At 40.3% G+C, this 23,705-nt stretch overlaps 1 protein-coding gene and 1 pseudogene across 4 annotated transcripts in view; one reads left to right on the forward strand and one right to left on the reverse strand.

Annotated features, from left to right (window-relative positions):
* CDK7 (cyclin dependent kinase 7) overlaps positions 1-23,705 on the reverse strand; it is a 44,415-nt gene that overhangs the window by 15,967 nt on the left and 4,743 nt on the right. For 2 of the 4 annotated variants that reach the window (XM_032279202.1, XM_032279199.1), the window contains exons 3-8: positions 12,019-12,052; positions 10,117-10,184; positions 9,262-9,330; positions 4,267-4,377; positions 2,473-2,591; positions 142-241 (exon numbers count right to left, since the gene is read on the reverse strand). In XM_032279202.1, coding sequence (XP_032135093.1) covers positions 142-241; positions 2,473-2,591; positions 4,267-4,377; positions 9,262-9,279 — 348 coding nt within the window. In that variant the 5' untranslated portion in view covers positions 9,280-9,330; positions 10,117-10,184; positions 12,019-12,052. Of the gene's footprint in view, positions 1-141; positions 242-2,472; positions 2,592-4,266; positions 4,378-9,261; positions 9,331-10,116; positions 10,185-12,018; positions 12,053-12,142; positions 12,188-22,824; positions 22,966-23,705 lie in introns of all 4 variants that reach the window. The other 2 variants (XM_032279203.1, XM_032279201.1) reach the window with 2 other exon arrangements.
* On the forward strand, positions 6,360-7,689 carry LOC116552488 (annotated as a pseudogene).

Consider the following 23,705-nt stretch of genomic DNA (forward strand, 5'->3'; position numbering starts at 1 on the left):
CCGCTTGCCTCTGCCTCCCAAAGTGCTGGGATTAAAGGCATGAGCCACCATGCTTGGGCTAGGACAAGAATTCTTATACAAACTGTAAGAACAAATAACTCCAACAGCAATATTAAAGTGTGTACATTAATTTAGACTTACCCTTAGAAGTAACTCTGCTAATATACAGCCAACAGCCCACATGTCCACACCCACACCATACATCCTAGCTCCAAATAGTAACTCAGGGGCCCGATACCACCTAAAGAACAAAAAGAATTAGTATCATTTTAGCATAAAATTATCAAAGCACGTCTTAGAGATGAACAATCCTTGTCTGTTTTTAAAGCCAATCCCTTATTTTAAACACTAGATACCATACTGTTTCGTGAAGTTTTAAATATAATGCCTTTGCAATTCTCTCCTTTTTCTCCTACATTATCGGTCTTTTGTTTTCTACTAGACCTTTCCCAATGATGTACAAACATACTAGTATTCCTCCAGCCTTAAACTTCTCTGGACCCTATCTCCCCTAACAGGTACCTCCTCATTCTCTGATTAGTTCAAAGAATTGTCTGTTCTTACTGTCTCCAATTCTTTTTCTTCCATCCTCTTAAAACCTTTTCTTTTTTTTATTTTTTTTATTTTGAGACGGAGTTTTGCTCTTGTTACCCAGGCTGGAGTGCAATGGCGCGATCTCGGCTCACCGCAACCTCCGCCTCCTGGGTTCAGGCAATTCTCCTGCCTCAGCCTCCTGAGTAGCTGGGATTACAGGCACGCACCACCATGCCCAGCTAATTTTTTGTATTTTTAGTAGAGACGGGGTTTCACCATGTTGACCAGGATGGTCTCGATCTCTTGACCTCGTGATCCACCCGCCTCGGCCTCCCAAAGTGCTGGGATTACAGGCGTGAGCCACCGCGCCCAGCCAAAAACCTTTTCAATCAGGCTTTTATCCTTACCATTCTACCACAACTGCTCTTATTAAGATTATCAGTGATGTCCACACTGCTAAATCTCATTGTCAACTCTCAAAGTCTTCATCTTAATTTGACTTATTAGCAACAGTTGATTCACAGACAGAGACAATATGAGATACTAGTAGATGAGAAAGCATCAGTTAACAATGCTCTTGTACACAGGGCCCTGTTTCTATGAGTTCCTGAATGATGAGCTTAATTGATCTAGCAATTACATAAACAATTACTCACATCCCCTACTTCTTACTCAGGGCTTAGGTGATTTATACTCAATGATGTGTATTCGAAAGAAGGTGGCAAAATAACTTAAAACAGTGAATTTGGGGCCAGGCACAATGGCTCACACCTGTAATCCCAGAAATTTGGGAGGCTGAGGTGAGAGGATTGCTTGAGATCAGCCTGGGCAACATGGCGAGATCCATCTCGATAAAAACTTTAAAAAATTAGACAGCTGTGGCCAGGTGTGGTGGCTCATGCCTGTAATCCTAGTACTTTGGGATGCCAAGGTGGGCAAATCACAAGGTCAAGAGTTTGAGACTAGCCTGACCAACATGGTAAAACCACTGCTTTACTAAAAATACAAAAGTTAGCCGGGCGTGGTGGTGAACGCCTGTAATCCCAGCTACTCAGGAGGCTGAGGCAAGAGAATCACTTGAACCCAGGAGGCAGAGGTTGCAGTGAGCAGATATTGTACCACTGCACTCCAGCCTGGGTGACAGAGTGAGACTCTATCTCAAAAAAAAAAAAAAAAAAAAAATTAGCCAGCTGTGGTAGGGCATGCCTGTGGCCCCAGATCCTCAGGAGGCTGAGGTAGGAGGATCGCTTGCACCTAGGAGGTCAAGGCTGCAGTGAGTAGTGTTTGCACAACAGAACTCCAACATGGATGACAGGGCAAGATCCTGTCTCAAAAAAGAAAAAGAAAAAATACAGAATTTGAAAATCTCTGCAGATCCTTAAAAGAGTCTTGAAAATTAATAAAATGCCACTGGGACAGAAATTATAAAATCTACCATTTCTATTCAATGTGATTTTCTGTTTTTACACCTCAAAAATACAAACGGAAAATATAATTACTAATATGAAAAATTCAAATATCAAGACATTGCTTTGTTCAGAGAATTTTCATTCACATGGAAGGATACAGAATCAGGACTGACGAATATAATAAACATGGGTCTAATAAATCAGGTAGAATAGCCACTGAAATTCTAGATTATCTCATAACTAAAATGTAAAAGTATAAATTATTCCCAATTACAAGGTAAATGTTTTAGGATTGAGTTAAACTGTTTGAAAAAGGGCTGTCTATGTTTTCACCATGGTAAAATATACCTAACATAAAAAGGGCAGTATTTTGTTTTCTTTTTTTAAATAGGAAATTAATACCCAAGGCAGTATTTTTTTAAGAGCATACCAACAATGATTCCTGAACTCTGCCAAGATATTTTAGAGATGCCAGTTGATGCTCATTTATGATCAACATCCTGCACATGCAGCTTTAAGGGATTCTTACCTGGTTACAACCTGATGTGTATAAGCTCTATTGGGGCTCCCGAACGATTTGGCCAGGCCAAAATCTGCCAGTTTTAGAACTCCATTTTCATCTAGTAACAGGTTGTTTGGTTTCAGATCCTATATGACAGAAGTTTTAAACAAACAAATAAGCAGGGTAGGGGAGAACACTGTAGTGCTACATTTAGTTGGTGTTAACTTTAAACTTAGCAAAAATAGGTTAACACCTGAAATTTAAACAACCAATATTTTTTTCCATTGATTTAAAATTTTACCAAAGCAAAATTAGATTGGTTATATTATATAACCTTGGTAAGGTACTTAATTTCACTAAGCCTCAATTTACATACTTCATAGTTTCTGGGAGGATTAAATCTGATATTTTCTGTAGTCTAGTGTAATGACTGGCTCATAGTAGGCACCCAATAAATGGTTCCTACTATTAATTTAATAAAAATATGAACTTTCATAAAAACATGCATTTGTTTTTTTTTTTTTTTTTGAGACGGAGTTTCGCTCTTGTTACCCAGGCTGGAGTGCAATGGCGCGATCTCGGCTCACCGCAACCTCCACCTCCTGGGTTCAGGCAATTCTCCTGCCTCAGCCTCCTGGGTAGCTGGGATTACAGGCACGCACCACCACGCCCAGCTAATGTTTTGTAGTTTTAGTAGAGACGGGGTTTCACCATGTTGACCAGGATGGTCTCGATCTCTTGACCTCGTGATCCACCCGCCTCGGCCTCCCAAAGTGCTGGGATTACAGGCTTGAGCCACCGTGCCCGGCACATGCATTTGTTAATGCATATCATACAAAGAATGAGGATTAACATTCTTCAAAATCTATGCTAAAAAAAATCAGCAATAACCTAAAAGTGATTCCAAACTTAAGCTATTAGAATAATTAGTTATAAATTATATATTCTTACTACTTATCTAAATAAGGAACACCTACCTAGCTAAATTATCAGCCTTGTTCTAAAAGCTGAACGTTCCCATATTTTCATAGATTGTATTTTGTAACATGAATTTTAGAGCTACTAGAAACATTTCTTTTCTAGTTGTATTTTGGCATTGTATGAGTTAATCCAAGACCATCACTATATATATTTTTCCCCACAACACCACTGTAGCACAAAGAATACAGAACTTAAAGCCAAAAGACCTATTTTTTTTTTTCTGAGAGAGAGACAGGGTTTCACTTTGCAACCCAGATTAGAGTACAGTGGCGTGACTTCAGCTCACTGCAACTCCTGCCTCCTGGGCTCAGGTGATCCTCCGACCTCAACCTCCTGAGCAGCTGGGACTACAGATGTGCACCACCACACCCAGCTAATTTCTATATTTTTTGCAGAGGCGAGTTTTCATTATATTGCCCAGGTTGGTCTTGAACTCCTGAGCTCGGGTGATCTGCCTGCCTTGGCCTCCCAAAGTGCTGGGAACACGGGCGTGAACCACCACACCTGGCCCAAGACCTGTGTTTTAATACTCTGCTATCAGCAGCCAACCTTGAAAAAAACTATAACCATGGTCAGGTCACTTAGCAACTTAGCTCTTAATCTATTAAAAAAATGAGGGACTAGATCTCTTCCAGTTCTAAATTTCACATAGTAATTTCACATAGTCCTCATAGCACCAATGGCTGGAACAACTGAAGGGAATATATAGGAAAAAGATGGGATAAAATGGTCCAGCTGTATCTTCATTTTTGTTAAACAATTTACATATTCAGACTATTATGTACTAAATGGGCTACATAAAACTTGACTAGCATAAAGAAGCAATATTAAAAACCTTACCCTGTGTAGGATCCAGTGTTGATGTAAATATTCTAATCCTTGAAGAGTCATCAGCATGTAGGCTTTGATGTGTGATGGTGTCAGCACAAGACTATTATCCTTTATTATAACCTGTAAAGCACGTATAAAACATACAGGTACCCTTTATTATTTCAAATAAACTCTACCACAAAAACAATTTACAGACTTAAAATGAGTGTATCCACACAGGAGACTCTCAAGAGAGGTTATATAAGTTTCCACAGGAAGCAGTCAGAGTCTCCATAGGTATGTGGGTAGGGAGAGCATTTCTGGTGTGGAAAGAAAGCAGTGCTTTGTCCCCTACTGCTTTCACATGAAAGCAGCAAACACTTATTGTTTATGCTGGCATCTTCTGACAACAGCATTCAATATTCCCTTGGGAAACCTCTTTTCTCAGCTTAGTCCCAGACAGAAGTGAGCCAACGTGAGGTCTCCAGAGGTAAGCACATGCGCATGACCCAGACATGGCCATTACCATACTGTGGTCTCCTGGTCAAGTGACTGGTTCAGGGATACAAGACAAGTCAATCAACCAAGCCAAGTACTTGTGCTAGAATCAAAGAAAAGAAACCTCTTCTTTCCTCAGGAAGTTTTAAACTCTACAAACATACTCCAAGAAGTGTCTGGAATACCATATTGAGAACTGTACACATGAAGAAGGCAACAGAGAAGAAAACAGAGCTGAGTTAAAGACTGAGTTTTGATGGCATTATTTGTGAGCTGTGCCTAATGTCAGTTTATTTCTAGATTTATCAGTTAGAAACTAAAAGTTCCCTTTTTCTTTAAAATCAGATTTAAGGTAAAACATACCCTTTTTAGTGTATAGTTCCATGAGTTTTGACAAAAGCATCCAGTCATGTATAACTACCACTATAATCAAAACAGTTGTGTAACCTTCCAAAATTCTGAGGCCCCTCTGTACTTACTCCTTTCCTTTACCCCAAAGCTCCCCCAATCACTGATCTGGTTTCTGGCTTGTTTTGCCTTTTCCAGAATATCATATAAATGAAATTACTCAATACAGTCTTTTTAGCCTGGGTTCTTTCACTTAGTATAATGCATTTGAGATTCATCTATGTTGTTGCATTTATCAATAGTTTGTTACTATTCCTGAGTAGTATTTCAGTTTTTTTGTACAATTACTTGATAATGGATGTTTGGACTGTTCCAGTTTTGACAATTATGAATAAAGCCCAACATCTGTGTACCAAGTGAATTCTGGCATATGTTTCTTTTTTTTTTTTGAGATGGGAGTCTCACTGTTGCCTAGGATGGAGTGCAGTGGTGTGATCTTGGCTCACTGCAACCTCCTCCTCCCAGTTCAAGCAGTTCTCCTGCCTCAGCCTCCCGGGTAGCTGGGATTACAGGTGCCCACCACCATGCCCGGCTAGTTTTTTTTTTTTTTTTGTAGAGATGGGGTTTCATTGTATTGGACAGGCTAGTCTCAAACTCTTGACGTTTGGTGATCCGCCCGCCTCGGCCTCCCAAAATGTCAGGATTATTATAGGTGTGAGCCACCACTCCCAGCCTCTTTCTTTTAGATAAATACCTAGCAGTGATATTGCCAGATCACAAGATTAGTGATCAGTGATACTTATCACAATTATTAGTGATGCTATTATAGATCACAATACTAGTGGTATTGATGCTGGAAGGACCCATCACAATAGGCTATGGACTCAATCACCATCAGTTTGAGCAGTTAATGTGTTCCTTTTACTTTTTGGTAATGTGTTGTATGAAATCCTTTTTTGCTTTGATTTGGCTGGGGTGTATTTAATTGTATAAGAAATTGTATCATTTCACTGCTTTCTCACCAGCAGTGTATAAGAATTCCAGCTGTACTGGCCATGTGTAGTGGCTCATGCCTGTAATCCCAGCACTTCAGGAGGCAGATCACCTGAGTTAAAGAGTTCAAGAGCAGCCTGGCTAACATGATTGGGGAAACCCCGTCTCTATTAAAAATACAAAAATTATCCAGGCGTGGTAGCAGGCACCTGTAATCCCAGCTACTCAGGATGCTGAGGCAGGAGAATTTCTTGAACCTGGGAGGCAGAGGTTTCAGTGAGTCGAGATCATGCCACTACACTCCAGCCTGGGCGACAAAGAGAGACTCCATCTTGGAAAACAAAAAACAAAAAACTTCCAAGAGGTAACCTGACTCTCTGAGGCTCATTTTGCAGGTGCTGAAATTGTCCCTGCAGTTTTCAATCATGTCTGAACCACAGAGTCCCTGTGACTGGAGCAGATGGTCAAACTGTATATTCACTGCTGTACAGTATTAGAAATAGATCTGTCTTTGATAAGACCAGCCTATAATTTTTGTGCTGTTGGATATCACCCCCATGATGGGTATCCTGTCCTAATGGAACTGCAAGACTGTACCCTTCACCTCCTCAAAGATGTCATTGCAACAGATAAAGAAGAGGTTTCCTTCAAAAACCTGGATATGGCCTTTCTTGTGGCCTCCATGCCAAGAAGGGAAGGCATGGAGAGAAAAGATTCACTAAAAGCAAATGTGAAAATCTTCAAATCCCAGGGTGCAGCCTTAGAGAAATACAATAAAAAGTCAGTTAAGGTTATTGTTGTGGGTAATCCAGCCAATACCAACCGCCTGACTGCCTCCAAGTCGGCTCCATACATGCCCAAGGAGAACTTCGGTTGCTTGACTTGTTTGGATGACAACCGAGCTAAAGCTCAAATTGCTCTTCAACTTGGTGTGACTGCTAATGATGTAACAAATGTCATTATCTGGGGAAACCATTCCTTGACCCGGTATCAAGATGTCAGTCATGCCAAGGTGAAATTGCAAGGAAAGGAAGTTGTGTTTATGAAGTTCTGAAAGATGACAGCAGGCTCAAGGAGAATTTGTCATGACTATGAAGCAGCGTGGCACTGCTATCATCAAGGCTCGAAAACTATCCAGAGCAATGTCTGCTGCAAAAGCCATTTGTGACCACACATCAGGGACATGTTTATGTCAGAGGGAGAGTTTGTGTACATGGGCGTTATCTCTGATGGCAACTCCTATAGTATTCCTGATGATCTGCTCTGCTCATTCCCTGTTGTAATCAAGAATAAGACCTAGAAGTTTGTTGAAGGTCTCCCTATTAATGATTTTTCATGTGAGACGATAGATCTTATTGCAAAGGAACTGATGGAAGAAAAAGAAACTGCTTTTGAATTTCTTTCCTCTGCCTGACTAGACGATGTTACTAAATGCCTCAAAGCTAAAGAATCTAAATGTTGTCTTTGACTCAAGTACCAAATAATAATGTTATAGTTAAGTTACTTGTGAAGAACAACATGTTTTAAAGATTATGTGCTTCTTGGTACAGGTTTGTGAATGACAGTTTATCATCATGCTGTTAGTGTGCATTCTAAATAAATATATATTGAAATAAAAAAAAAAAACTTCCAGCTATTCCATATCCTTGAATTGTTCTTTTTTTTTTTTTTTTTAAGACAGAGTCTCATTCCATTGCCAGGCGCCAGGCTGGAGTGCAGTGGCGAGATCTCGGCTCACTGCAACCTCTGCCTCCCAGGTTCAGGCAATTCTCCTGCTTCAGCCTCCCAAGTAGCTGGGACTACAGGCGTGCCACCACGCCCAGCTAATTTTTGTAGTTTTAGTAGAGACGGGGTTTCACTATGTTGGCCAGGATGGTCTCGAGCTCTTGACCTCGTGATCCACCCACCTCGGCCTCCCAAAGTGCTGGAATTACAGGCGTGAGCCACCACATCTGGCCGAATTGTTCATTTTTTGAGATTCGACTAACATTAACGGATTCTATATTTTTATTTATTTTTTAATTTCTTTTTTCTTTTTTGTTGGATTTTACATTTTTTAAAAAGAAGATTTTATATTTTTTTTAAAAGAAACTTGGCCAGGTACAGTTGCTCACACCTGTAATTTTGGCACCTTGGGAGGCGAGGCAGGCAGATTATTTGAGGTCAGGAGTTTGAGACCAGCCTGGGCAATATGGTGAAACTCTATTTCTACTAAAAATACAAAAATTAGCCAGGCATTGTGGTGGGCACCTATAATCCCAACTACTGAAGAGGCTGAGGCACGAGCATTGCTTGAACCTGGCAGGCAGAGGGTGTGGTGGATTGAGATCATGCCACTGCAATCCAGTCTGGGTAACAGAATGAGACTCCGCCAAACTTGGCTTTCAAAAGAATGACATTACTCTGATTATATGGAAACAAGCTTCTTTATTTTTTAATATAATTTTTAAAGTAGAGACAGGGTCTCACTATATTGTCCAGGCTGGTTTTGAACTCCTGGGCTTAAGCAGTCCTCCTGTCTTGGCCTCTCAAAGTGCTAAGATTACAGGTGTGGGTCACTGCACTTGACTGGAAATAAGCTTTAAATTCTTACAGGTCAGCTGGGCACGGTGACTCATGCCTGTAATCTTAGCACTTTGGGAGGCTGAAGAAGGCAGATTACTTGAGGTTAGGAGTTCAAGACCAGTGTGGCCAACCTGGTGAAACCCTATCTCTACTAAAAAATTCACCAGGCATGGTGGCACCGTAATCCCAGCTACTCTGGAGGCTGAGGTAAGAGAATCACTTGAACCCAGGAGGTGAAGGCTGTAGTAAGCTGAGATCATGCCATTGCACTCCAGCCTGGTGACAGAGCAAGATTCTGTCTTAAAAAAAAAAAAAAATTATAGGTCTAATGCTCATTTCTCGAAAAATGACGTCAACAAGCTATGGGAACCTGGTAGGCAGAAATGCCACAACGAAATCCAAATCTCTTTATGTACCACTGGAAATATCACTAAATGATTAGTAGAAAATAAGAGATCCTTTTGACTTGAAGTACATTCAGATTTCAACAAAATTAAGCTGCTGCTTCTTTTTTTTTTTTTTTTTTTTTACTACCAGTATCTTCTTAGGTAGAAAACAAATATTTAGGTTCTTTTTTTTAAAACTGGGACAAAAGAACTTCTCCAGGAATCCTAATCTTACCTCTAGATCGGTTTCCATAAAATCAAAGACAAGGCTAATATTAGATTTATGTCCAAAAGCATCAAGGAGCTGCAAAGTAAAAAAAATTAAAATGTGATTCACTAATTCCTGACAGTATCATAGCAACTGAGGCAGTTTTTAAAAATTTTAAAAGCATTTAAACTATTGGTAATTCCCTATAAAGCTTAAATCATTTGATTAAATTTGACATTTGTCCTTTTTTGGACAGTATTAAAGGAACTAGTATTTTGAAGTACAAAAATATTAAATTTTACCAAAAAAAATACCCAACCTCTTCTCCCAAATATTTGGAGTTATAATTAAGAAATTAACCAATGAAAACCTCATTCTAGTCTCCAATTAACAAAAAAGGTCCCAAGCATGATACTAAAGAAATCCTCTAAATAACAGCAGCTATCACTGAATGAATGAGTACACTTTCTATGGCAGGCAGGCACTATTTCAGATACTTTACATGTATTAAATTAGCTAGTTTCACAACCAACCTATGAGGCAGGGACTCTGGGGAGTTGTGAGGGAACACACTCAAGGTCTCACACAGGCAGAAAGAAACGTTTTGAATTCGGGCTGACACACTCAGCCACTGTATGCTAGAGCTCCCTGACTTCAAAATTATTTCTGACAAAATTAGCCTACATTAAATATTTCATTTACTTAATCAGTTGTATAGTTTTAAAGACAATGCCTACTGAAGCAACTGGGATAGAAAATGAACTTCCTTTAAGCTCCTGCAAGGCTCATCTAGAAGTCATCTTTCTGAGCCTTTAATCAACATCCATTATATTAAGAAAAGGCAGGGTCCCAAATCCCAGTAACAATTTTGATCATACTCACACCAATTATATTTGGATGACTTAGCTCCTGTAATAATTTTATCTCTCTTAAGGCTGTTCTATTTATACCTACATAAAAAGGCAAAGCAAAAAGTGAGTAATTCTGAAATCTCAAACCTTACAAACCCATATTTTTTAAAGACAGGTTAGTCGTCTCAGAAAATAGGGAACATTCCACAAAAAAATAAGGGGTACTTTGACAATTTTTATGACAAATCTGTTGTTATTTTACATTGTTTTACTTTTATTATTTTTTTTCTGAGATGGGGTCTCACTCTGTCAGCCAGGTTGGAATGCAGTGGCATGATCTTGGCTCACTGCAGCCTCCACCTCCCAGACTCAAGTGATTCTCCCACCTCAGCCTCCCAAGTAGTTGGGACCACAGGTACGCACCTCCACGCCTGGCTAATTTTTGATATTTTTGGTAGAGATAGGGTTTTGCCATGCTGGCCAGGCTGGTCTCAAACCCCTGAGCTCAAGCGATCTACCCACCTCAGCCTCCCAAAGCACTGGAATTACAGGTGTGAGCTACCATGCCAGGTCTATATTGCTTTATTTTTTAAATAGCTTAACAAAGACTATGATGGTGAAAAAAAATTCACTTTACCTATAGGATATTAGGATCCGAAGACCACTAGACTAACAACATACATAAGTGTGCAGCATATAGGTGATAAACTTCCCTACTCTTGCCCTACAAATATTAGTGGCATATTGTTTGTGCTAAAAGCAAACTAGTGATAAGATAGTATCTTTTCCAATACAAGTTAGAGATTTCAAAATTAAAAATAAGATACAGGCCAGGCGGGGTGTCTCCCAATCCCAGCACTTTGGAAGGCCGAGATGTGCAGATAACTTGAGGCCAGGAGTTTGAGACCAGCTGGTCAACATAGTGAAACCCCATCTCTACTAAAAATACAAAAATTTGGCTGGGTGTGGTGACATACACCTGTAATCCCAGCTACTTGGGAGGCTGAGGCAGGAGAATCGCTTGAACCTGGGAGGTGGAGGTTGCAGTGAACCGAGATTGCACCACTGCACTCCAGCCTGGGCAACAGAGCATGACTCTGTCTCAGAAAAAATAAATAAAATAAAAATAAGATATAGTACTGGCACTTACACAGACAATGGGTCTCTTTTACAATAGCTATTTTATGATGACTCTTAATAAATAAGACTTTGGAAGAAAACTTAATGAAATATTTTCCCCATGTATCTATTCCATAGTAAGTTTTATATACTTTCTTGAAAATGTATCCTGAATTTTCCAAGTAATTAGAAACTCAGAAACAGAAAAAACAATGGCTTATAACACCTGTAACAGTAATGAAGACAAAGACTAATTAAGCTTGCTGGCTTCCATTTATGTTGGTGATTTAGAATGTTTCTCTGAACATCCAATTGGTAAAAATCACCAAATACTCCTTTCTCTATCCCGAATCTATCTTTACTCTTCGGGGACCCTGCAATAACTCTATCCAGAACCATTACTACCATTACTAACTCTTATTAATTAACACTTGGCTCATTTATTCAGTGAGAATGAAAACTTTATGCTGGGCATGGTAGCTCAAGCCTGTAATCCCAGCACTTTGGGAGGCTGAGGTGGGAGGACAGCTTGAAGCCAGGAGTTTGAGACAACCCTAAGCAACATAGCCAGACCCCGTCTCTACAAAAAATAAAACATTAACCACAAGTGGTGGCACACGTTTATAGCTACTCAGGAGGCTGAGGTGGGAGAAATGCTTGAGAACAGAAGTTTGAGGCTGCAGTGAGCTATGATTGTGTTGCTGTACTCCAGCCTGGGCGACAGAGCAATATCCTTTTTTTTTTTTTTTTTTTTTTAAAAAAAAAAAAAAAGGAGAAAACTTTTCCTGTCTGTCAGATTACATGAAATACTTACCATCTTTAGCTTCTGATCTATGTCCAAGTTTGATCTGGTAGAATGGGAAAAAAAAAACAAACACATTTAAAATAAATGTTAAATTATTTAGAATCAATGAATAATATGTAAACACTTCAAATACTTGGCTATAGCAAAAAAAAAAAAAAAATTAGCAACCCATATTTACCTAGCATGCAAAAAGAGAACAGGAATCATGATCAGGAAGATAAAATTAACAAGAGAGAATCAAGTATCTACTCTTGTCCCTTAAGTTTCCGAACTACACATTCAAATAATAAAATTAAGAAAAATCTATTTTATCTTTTTAAGGTTCAATGTGGAACAAATAACTAAGGGTATCCTGATTTAAAATAAATATTTAACATCAAGTTAGCCTACTTGGGAGGAACGATACAGAAAATAATACGCTGTATAGTTGGTAATAAGCCTAATAATATGCTCTTAGACACCATGATTTTCAAAAAGCAAAATTACAAATTGTGATGGATATGAAAAATGGTTAAACTGTTGTTACTTTGAATAAACATAACAAATTACAGCAACAGGTTTAGTCTTACACAAAATTAATTACCTGGGTAAAGAACATTCTCTTACTTTTTAAAAAACTGTCAGTAATCACGAAAAGACTGGTGGAGTGTGGTGGCTCACACTTGTAAATTCCAGCACTTTGACAGTCCAAGGTGGGAGGATTGCTTGAGTTTAAGACCAGCCTTGGCTGGGCACGGTGGCTCACACCTGTAATCCAAGCACTTTGGAGGCCAAGGCAGGATCACGTGAGGTCGGGAGTTCAAGACCAGCCTGACCAACATGGTGAAACCCTGTTTAAAAAAAAAAAAAAAAAAATTTAAAAAAAAAGACCAGCCTGGGCAACATAGCAAGACCTTGTGTCTACTAAAAAATTTTAAAAATTAGCCAGGAGTGGTGGCATGTACCTATAGTCTCAAGCACTTGGGAGACTGAGGCAGGAAGATTGCTTGAGACCAGGCTATAGTGAGCCATGATCACACTGCTGTACTCCAGTCTAGGCAACAGCGAGAGCCTGTCTCAAAAAAACAAAAATACAGGTGGCTCATGCCTATAATCCCAGTATTTTGGGAGGCCTGGGTAGGAAGATCACTTGAGTATAGGAGTTAAAGACCAGCCTGGGCAACACAGCAAGACATCATCTACAAAAAATTTAAAAAGTTACCCAGGCATGCTGGTATATGCCTGTAGTTCCACCTACTTGGGAGACTAAGGTGGGAGAATTGCTTGAGCCCCAGAGTTCAAGGCTGCAGTGAGCTATGATTGTGCCACTGCACTCCAGCCTGGGCAACAGAGTGGGTGATCCTACTTCTCACAAACAAACAAAATAAACACAGAATTTTTTATTTAAAAGTAGGCCATTTGGGATTCATAATTTGCTCACTATAGAGGCCCTGGGCCCTGAATAATCAGCAGTGGTAATGAGGTAGTATACACCATGGGTCTCAGCTGAAACTCTGAGACATATTGGCTTCAGGTGTGACCCAGCACATTCAGAGCAGTAGTGACTACCAGGAGAGACTCCTTCTGTTTGAGAAAAGGAGAGAGAAGAGTAAAGAGGATTGTCTTGCAGCTTAGGGACACGCTTGACCACACCGGGAAGAGTACCAGGGGGGCTAGTGGGGTCCATGAATCCAGGCCTTGGCTGTTGGATGGCATTTTAGGACCTACCCTAGAACAGAGGGGAACCCACTGCCCTGAAGGTGAGTCCCAGGCCTGGCAGCATCCAGCATAAACTAACTGAGGAGCCCTGGGCCTTAAGTAACATTGGTGGTACCCTGGAAATACTCCCCACCTCATGGGCCTGTGGTGCTGGAGGACATAGGAGCCACTCCTCTGCCGGAAGAATGGTAATACAGAGAATTCTGGACTTATCTAAGACCACCAAGGTGGTACCTCTGTGAATCTAGAAGAACTACAACATTGCTGGATTTGAGGTACCCCCTAATGCAGATACAGTTACAATGACCAAAGACATAGATTGCAACACTCTATTCTCTTTGAATACTTGGAATACCTTCCAACAAGAATGTACAAACAAGTCCAGACTGTGAAGACTATAATAAATTTCTGACTCTTCAATGTGCAGACATCAATGAACACTCACAAGCATTAAGACCATCCAGGAAAATATACCCTCACCAAATGAACTAAATAAGGCACTAGGGGCCAATCCTGCAGAGAAAGATATGTGACCTTTCAGTTAAAGAACTCGAAATAGCTGTTTTGGGGAAACTCAAAGAAATTCAAGATAACACAGAGAAGGAATTCAGAATCCTATCAGGTAAATTCAACAAATAATTGAAATAATTAAGCAGAAATTCTGGAGTGGAAAGATGCAACTGACATACTCAAGAATGCATCAGTCTTTGTTTTTTTTGGAGACGGAGTTTTGCTCTTGTAGCCCAGGCTGGAGTGCAATAGTGCGATCTCAGCTTACTGCAACCTCCGTCTCCTGGGTTTAAGTGATTCTTCTGCCTCAGCCTCCCAGATAGCTGGGATTACAGGTGTCTACCACCATGCCCAGCTAATTTTGTATTTCTAGTAGAGACAAGGCTTCACCATGTTGGGCAGGCTGATCTCAAACTCCTGACCTCAAGTGATCCACCTGCCTGGGCCTCCCAAAGTGCTGGGATTACAGGCATCAGTCACTGTGCTTGACCCTTTTTTTTCCCCTTTTTTGAAACAGGTTCTCGCTCTGTCACTCTGTCACCCAGGCTGGCGTGCAGTGGTGCAATCTTGGCTCACTGCAACCTCTACCACCCAGGCTAAAGCCATCCTCTCTCCCCTTATAAATAAGAACCAGAAAACAAATTACAAAATGAATAAAATTTCTTACTTATCAATAATATCACTGAATGTAAATGGCCTAAACCCTTTAATCAAAAGACACAGAGTGCCTGAAGGGATAAAAAAAAAAAAGAAGCTCCAATGATCTGTTGTCTACAAGAAACACACTTTAACTATAAAGACAAACTGAAAATAAAGAGATGGAAAAAGATATTCACTGTCAATGGAAACCAAAAAAGAACAGGGATAGTTGTATTAAATAAAATAGATTTCAAGACAAAAACTATAAAAAGAGACGAAGAAAGTCACAATATAATAATAAAGGAGTCAATTCAGTAAGAGGATATAAACATTGAAAATATCTATGCTGGCCAGGTGAGGTGGTTCATGCCTGTAATCTCAGCACGTTGGGAGGCTGAGATGGGTGGATCATGAGGTCAGGAGTTCAAGACAGGCCTAGCCAAGATGGTGAAACCCCATCTATATTAAAAATACAAAAATTAGCCAGGCATGGCAGCTCATGCCTGTAATCCCAGCACTTTGGGAGGCCAAGACAGTCAGATCACTTGAAGTCAGTAGTTCAAGACCAGCCTGGCTAACATGGTGAAACCCTTTCTCTACTAAAAATACAAAAATTAGCTGGGCATGTGGCGTATAATCCCAGCTACCTGGGAGACTGAGGCAGGAGAATCACTTGAACCTGGAAGGTAGAGGTTGCGGTGAGCTGAGATCACACCACTGCACTCCAGGCCTAGGCAACAAGAGTGAGACAAGGAGAAGGAGGAGGGGGAGGGGAAGAGGGGAAAAAGGTCTAATACCAATCCTACTCAAACTATTTGAAAAAAACAGAGAAGTAAATACTTCCAAACTCATTCTATGGGGCCAGTATTACCCTGATACTAAAATCAGATAAAGACACATCAAAAAATAAATAAATAAAATAAAAATAAACTACAGGCCAGGCCGGGCACGGTGGCTCACGCCTGTAATCCCGGTACCTTGGGAGGCCGAGGCGGGCAGATCACGAGCTCAGGAGTTCAAGACCAGCTTGAACAACATGGTGAAACCCCGACTCTACTAAAAATACAAAAATTAGCCAGGCATGGTAACTCACACCTGTAATCCCAGCTACTCAGGAGGCTGAGGCAGGAGAATCACTTGAACCTGAGAGGTGGAGGTTGCAGTGAGCCAAGATTGCACCACTGCACTCCAGCCTGAGTGACAGAGTGAGACTCTGTCTTAAAAAAACAACTACAGGCCAATATCCCTAATGGACATTGATGTAAAAATCCTCAAAAAACTACTAGCAAACTGAATTCAACAATACATAAAAAGGTAATTCATCATGACCAAATGGGATTTATCCTGGGGATGCAAGGATGGTTCAACACATGCTAATCAATCAATGTGATACATCACATCAACAAATGAAGGAGAGAAACCATATGACCATTTCAATTAATGCTGAAAAAGCATTTGATAAAATCCAACATGCCTTCATAATAAAAACTCTTAAAAAGTGATATAGAAGGAGCATACCTCCTTCTATAATAAAAGCCATATACCACAGACCCATAGCTAGTATACTGAAAGGGGGAAAACTGGAAGTCTTTCCTCTAAGATCTGAAACACACCAAGGATCCCCACTTTCACCACTGTTATTCAATATAGTACTGGAAGACCTAGTTAGAGCAAGCAGACAAGAGAAAGAAATAAAGGTCATTCGAATTGAAAAAGAGGAAGTCAAATTCTTCTTGTCTATAGATGATGTGATCTTATATTCGGAAAAACCTAAAGACTCCACACTAAAAAACGACTAGAACTGATAAATTCACAAAAGTTGCAGGATACAAAAATCAGCAGCCCTGCTATATGCTAACAGTGAACAATCTGAAAAAGAAATCAAGAAAGTAATCCCATTCACAACAGCTACAAATATAATTAAATACCTAGGAATTAACCAAATAAGTAAAAGTTCTCTAAAATAAAAACCATCATAGGTGAAAGAAATTGAAGCAACACACCAAAAAAATGGAAAGATAATTCATTTATGTTCATGGACTGGAAGAATCAATATTGTTAAAATGTCCATACAACCTAAAGCAATCTACAGATTCAATGTAACCTCTATCAATATACCAATGACATTAGTCATGGAAATAGGAAAAACAATCCTAAAATTTATGTAGAACCACAAAAACCCAGAATAGCCAAAGCTATCCAAAGAAAAAAGAACAAAAGGGAGAAATCACATTATCTGACTTCAAATTATACAACAAAGCTACAGTAACCAAAACAGCATGGTATTGGCATAAAAACTGACATACAGGCCAATGGAATAGAAAAGAGAATCCAGAAAAAAATTCATACATCTACAGAAAACTCATTTTCAAGAAAGGTGCCAATAACATACAATAGGGAAAAGACAGTTTCTTCAATAAATGGTGCTGTGCCTTAAGCAGAGGTAAGGTTTGTTGTACAGATTTAAGTTGATGCCTTCTGCATTGATAAAGAGTCTCTAGAGATTTAGTCTTTCTTCTCTTCCTGGTGCAGAGAGGGAGACACCCTGTCAAATGGATATTCCTTTACAAATGTACATTTCCCTTATAAAAGGGCAACTTTGCAGAACTACTCCTCTATCTGCAGTTTCTCAGGATAAGCAGCTCACAATAATCAACACGCCAAAGAGGCATATCTTTGAAACCACCTTTGCAAAAATTACAACAGTGAGCAAAACCTGACATAGCTGATTCATCTTTGCTTTTAACCTCACAAGCTCTTTGTTAATTCCTGGGTGCTGGTAATGCTAACTATGGGAGGAATTCAGTTTACAGTTTAACTTTAAAACCAAGATGATAATAGTCCTTTCCCAAAACTAACCACCGCCCCCCACCTTTGCTCAGAGACGGAAAGCACCTTTGTAAAATGACACGAGGTTAGAAGTATGGTTTAGGAGTTCTATAGCCAAAGGTAACAAGAATTTTGTAACCTCCACAATTGCTCCTATAGACGGTATCGCTATTGTAAAACGTAAAACTGGTGGTTGAGGTATCATTCAGATCTTGCATTTTGATGGGCCAACTGGTGCCACCTGGATCAGTAGCCCATATGAAGAAACTGACTCAACTGGTACTGTGACCCCTACTCAGGAACTGACTCAGGGCAAGAAGACAGTTTTAATTCCCTGTGATTTTATCTGAGACCCAACCAATCGGCATTCCCCATTCCCTAGCCCACTGCCTACCAAACTATCCTTGAAAAACCCTAGCCTCCGAATTCTCAAGGAGGCAAATTTGAGAATTATCAGCTGTCTTCCTCACTTGGTTGGTCTTGTGACAATTAAACTTTTTCTTTGCTTCAAACAAAATAAATAAGTGGTGCTGGGAAAACTGGATGTCCATATGCAGAAGAATGACACTAGACCCATATCTCTCATTATATACAAAAATCAAATCAAAATGGATTAAAGATTTAAATCTGGCCGGGTGTGATGGCTCACTCCTATAATCCCAGCACTTCAGGAGGCCAAGGTGGGTGGATCACCTGAGACTGGGAGTTCAAGACCAGACTGACCAACATGGAGAAACCCCATCTCTACTAAAAATACAAAAAAGTAGCTGGGTGTGGTGGCATATGCCTGTAATCCCAGCTACTTAGGAGGCTGAGGCAGGAGAATCGCTTGAACCTGGGAGGCAGAGGTTGCAGTGAGCTGAGATCGTGCCATTTGCTCTCCAGCCTGTACAACAAGAGTGAAATTCCATCTTAAAAAAAAAAAGACAAACTTAAATCTAAGACTTCAAACTATGAAACTACTAAAAGAAAACACTGGAGAACCTCTCCAGGACATTGGACTGGACAAAGTTTTTGAGTAATACCCCACAAGCACAGGCAATGAAGCAAAAAATGGACAAATGGGATCACATCAAGTCAAGAAGCTTCTGCAGAGCAAAGGAAACAATCAATATAGTGATGAGAAAACCCACAGAATGGGAGAAAATATCTGTAAACTATCCATCTGACAAGGAATTAATATCCAGAATATATAAGGAGCTCAAACAACTCTGTACTTAAAAAATCTAATAATCCAATTTAAAAATAGGCAAAAAATCTGAATAGGTATTTCTCAAAAGAAGACAAACAAATGGCAAACAGCATATGAAATGGTGCTCAACATCACTGAGCATCAGAAAAATGTAAATGAAAACTACAATGAGATATCATCTCGCCTAAGTTTAAATGGCTTTTATCCAAAAGACAGATAAGGATGAATGCTGGTGGGGATGCGGAAAAAAGGGAACCCTTGGTACATTGCTGGTGTGCATGTAAATGAGTACAACCACTATGGAGGACAGTTTGGAGGTTCCTCACAAAACTAAAACTAAGCTGGGCACGGTGGCTCATGCCTGTAATCCCAGTACCTTGGGAGGCCAAAGCGGGCACATCACTTGAGGTCAAGAGTTCAAGACCAGCCTGCTCAACATGGTGAAACTCTGTCTCTACAAAAAATACAAAAATTAGCCAGGCATGGTGGCGCGCACTTGTAATCCCAGCTACTCAGGAGGCTAAGGCAAGAGAATCGCTTGAACCGGGAGGCAGAGGTCGCAGTGAGGCTAAATCGCACCACTGCACTCCAGCCTGGGAGACAGAGCAAGACTCCATCTCAAAAATAAATAAATAACGAATGATACCCTGTCATTTGCAACAACACAAGTGGAGCCGAAAATTAAGTGAAACAAGTGAGTTTTTCACCATACTGATGCTGGGAAAAGAAAAAGTGAAACAAGCCAGGCACAGAAAGACAAACTTCACGTTTTCACTTATTTCTGGAAGCTAAAAGTTAAACAACTGAACTCACAGAGATAGAGAACAGAAGGATGTCTGCCAGAGACTGGGAAGGGTAGCAAGGTGGGAGGAGGTAGACATGGCTAATGGGTACAAAAAAAAAACAGAAACAATAAGACCAGGTATTTGATAACACAACAGGGTGACATAGTCAATAATAATTTAACTGTACATTTAAAACCAACTAAAAGAGTATAATTGGATTGTTTGTAACACAAAGAATGCTTGAGGTGATAATTCCATTTACCCTGATGTGACTATTATACCTGGTATGTCTGTATCAAAATACCACATTTACCCCAAATACATATACCTACTATATACTCACAGAAACTACAAATACCTTTTAAAAAGTAGGCCATGTATTCTAATACCAAAAAATATAAGGCACTTAGGAATAAAGCTCTCCAAGAAAATTTTAAAACCCTATGAGGTGGCGTGTGGTGGCTCATGCCTGTAATCCCAGCACTTTGGGAAGCCGAGGCGGACAGATCACCTGAGGTCAGGAGTTCAAGACCAGCCTGGCCAACACAATGAAACCCCATCTCTACCAAAAAATACAAAAATTAGCTGGGTGTGGTGGCCTACACCTGTAGTCCCAGCTATTGGGGAGGTTCAGGTGGGAGAATCACTTGAACCTGAGAGCAGAGGTTGCAGTCAGCTGACATTGTGCCCCTGCACTCCAGCCTAGGTGACAGAGTAAGACCCTGTCTCAAAACAAAACAAAAAAGCCCTATGAAAATATACTTAAAAATGAGGGACCAAGATTAACACAAGTATCGTGTTTGTGGATAGGAGGATTCAACATTTTAATTATTTATGTCAATTCCTTTAATTCAATGCAACTCAATCTAAAGCTCAACAGCATTTTTCATGGACATTGGCAAATTGATTCTAAAATGTGTAAGGAAAAGGAAGGAGGCTGGGTGCAGTGGCTTATACCTGTAATCCACCATGTGTACACACACACACACACACACACTTTTTTTTTTTTTTTTGAGGCAGAGTCTCACTTGCTATGTCAACCAGGCTGGAGTACAGTGGTGCAATCTCAGTTCATTGTAACCTCTGCCTCCCAGGTTGAAGCAATTCTCTGTCTCAGCCTCTTGAATAGGGGGATTATAGGCGCCCACCACCACACCTGGCTAATTTTTTTGTATTTTTAGTAGAGATGGGGTTTCACCATACTGGCCAAGCTGGTCTTCAACTCCTGACTTTGTGATCCACCCACCTTGGCTTCCCAAAGTGCTGGGATTCCAGGCACGCCCAGCCAGCGAAAATATTTTAAAATCCCAGACTTCATGTAATTTCACCCCAGTACACTTAAGTAAACATCTCTAAAACATAAACATTCTTACATAACCATGACATTTTCATACCTAACGAAATTCACAATAATGCCACAGTAGCATCTAATATCTAGTTCCTATTCAAATTTTCCTGATTCAGATTTCCCATTTGTCTCATAGAGTTGCCAAAATGATTTTGAAGAAGAAAAACAAGGTGTATGGGAGTTAACAGATTTTAAGACTTATTAAAGACATTGTAGTATTTCAGCAGCAATGGAAAAAATAAAAATAAAAAAACCACCAAAACCAAAAACACCCACCACTGGAACAGAAGAGTGTGCCCACAAATGGATCCAACAGTGTGCCCAGAAATAGGACCCAAGTTCCAATACTGGAACTTGGTATTGCAAGAGTTTGGGGAATTTGGCATTACAACTCATTGGGAAAAGGACAGACTATTAATAGTACTGCAATAACTGGTGAAAAAATACATGATCCTAGCTGGGTTCAGTGGCTCATGCTTGTAATCCAAACATTTTGGGAGGCTAAGGCAGGAGGATGGCTTGAGGCTAGGAGTTCAAGACCAGCCTGGCCAACATAGAAAGACCCTCTCTATTGAAAAAAAAAAAAAAAAATCCTGGATCCTCGTATCACACAACAAAGAAAAAACTTGTTGATGGAATAAAGATCTAAGTATTAAAATAAATTTTTTTTTTTTTTTTTTTTTGAGACTGAGTTTCATGTTACCCAGACTGGAGTGCAATGGCGCGATCTCGGCTCACCGCAACCTCCGCCTCCTGGGTTCAGGCAATTCTTCTGCCTCAGCCTCCTGAGTAGCTGTGATTACAGGCACGCACCACCATGCCCAGCTAATTTTTTTTTTGTATTTTTAGTAGAGACGGGGTTTCACCATGTTGACCAGGATGGTCTTGATGTCTTGACCTCGTGGATCCACCCGCCTCGGCCTCCCAAAGTGCTGGGATTACAGGCTTGAGCCACCGCGCCTGGCCTTAAAATAAATATTTTTAAATTTTTAGAAGAAAATACAGAATTCTTTGTAATCCAGATCAACAAACCACACAAAAAGGCAGCCTTTAAAGGTTTAAAAAAAATTTAACAAACTCAATCATATTAAAATTTAACTTTCAGTACCTCAAAGATACCATAAATAAACTAAAAGCCTAGCCATAGACTGGGAGAGGATATCTGCAATGTGTGTTTCTGACAAAGGATCAATATCCAGAATATAAAAGAATTCTGGCTGGTTGCTGTGGCTCACCCCTGTAATTCCAGTTCTTTGGGAGGCTGATGCTGGAGGATTGTTTGAGGCCAGGAGTTTGACACCAGCCTGGACAACAAAGTAAAACCTCATCTCTATTAAAAAAACAAAAAGTATGAATAAGTCCAACAAATCAGTAGGACAAAAAAAAAAAAAAATGTAAGTAATCCAACAAAAAAACAGGAGAAAATCTTAAGAAGCCAGTAAGTGTAAGAAAAGATGATGAGGCCGGGTGCGGTGGCTCAAGCCTGTAATCCCCGCACTTTGGCAGGCCGAGGCGGGTGGATCACGAGGTCAAGAGATCGAGACCATCCTGGTCAACACGGTGAAACCCCGTCTCTACTAAAAATACAAAAAATTAGCTGGGCACGGTGGTGCGTGCCTGTAATCCCAGCTACTCAGGAGGCTGAGGCAGGAGAATTGTTTGAACCCGGGAGGCGGAGGTTGCAGTGAGCCGAGATCGCGCCATTGCACTCCAGCCTGGGTAACATGAGTGAAACTCCATCTCAAAAAAAAAGGAAAGATGATGAACTTTATCAGTAATCAGATAAATGTTAATTTGAAACAATAAGTACATACCATTTTCAATCTACGTAATTGACAAATGTTTTAAAGTCTGACAATGCAAATGATGTTGAGAATGTGGTGGGACAGTAAACTGGTCCAATCATTCTGGAGAGCAATTGGACTATATCTGGTGAAGCTGATGGCTGTGATACTCTGAAGCAACAATTCATAATTTGTTTCAATTACGGCTACATTCTCTAGAGAAACTCAACACTGCATACATGATGACTCACAGATGACTATCCATAGAAGGAATGTATTACGGGAAAACGTTTAAAAAAACAGCCAGCCGGGCGCGGTGGCTCAAGCCTGTAATCCCAGCACTTTGGGAGGCCGAGGCGGGTGGATCACGAGGTCAAGAGATCGAGACCATCCTGGTCAACATGGTGAAACCCCGTCTCTACTAAAAATACAAAAAATTAGCTGGGCATGGTGGCGCGTGCCTGTAATCCCAGCTATGCAGGAGGCTGAGACAGGAGAATTGCCTGAACCCAGGAGGCGGAGGTTGCGGTGAGCCGAGATCGCGCCATTGCACTCCAGCCTGGGTAACATGAGTGAAACTCCGTCTCAAAAAAAAAAAAAAAATAAAATAAAAACAGCCTGTTTACCAACAAGAATTTGGATAGAAAACTTCAGTGAAGTCATATAATGGAATCTAATCATCAGTGAGCATGAATAAACTGAATATACATGTATCATATAATATAGAGGATTTCAGAAATAATGTTGATTCAGAATAACAAGTTGCAGGCCAGGTGTGGTGGCTCACACCTGTAATCCTAGCACTTTGGGAGGCTGAGGCAGGCAGATCACCTGAGGTCAGTGGTTGGGAGGCTGAGGCAGGAGAACTGCTTAAACCTGGGAGGCAGAGGTTGCAGTGAGCTGAGATCACA

Source organism: Sapajus apella, unplaced genomic scaffold, assembly GCF_009761245.1.
Source record: "Sapajus apella isolate SASKATOON/1434 unplaced genomic scaffold, GSC_monkey_1.0 scaffold1, whole genome shotgun sequence".
In the NCBI taxonomy this organism is placed as follows: Eukaryota; Metazoa; Chordata; class Mammalia; order Primates; family Cebidae; genus Sapajus; species Sapajus apella.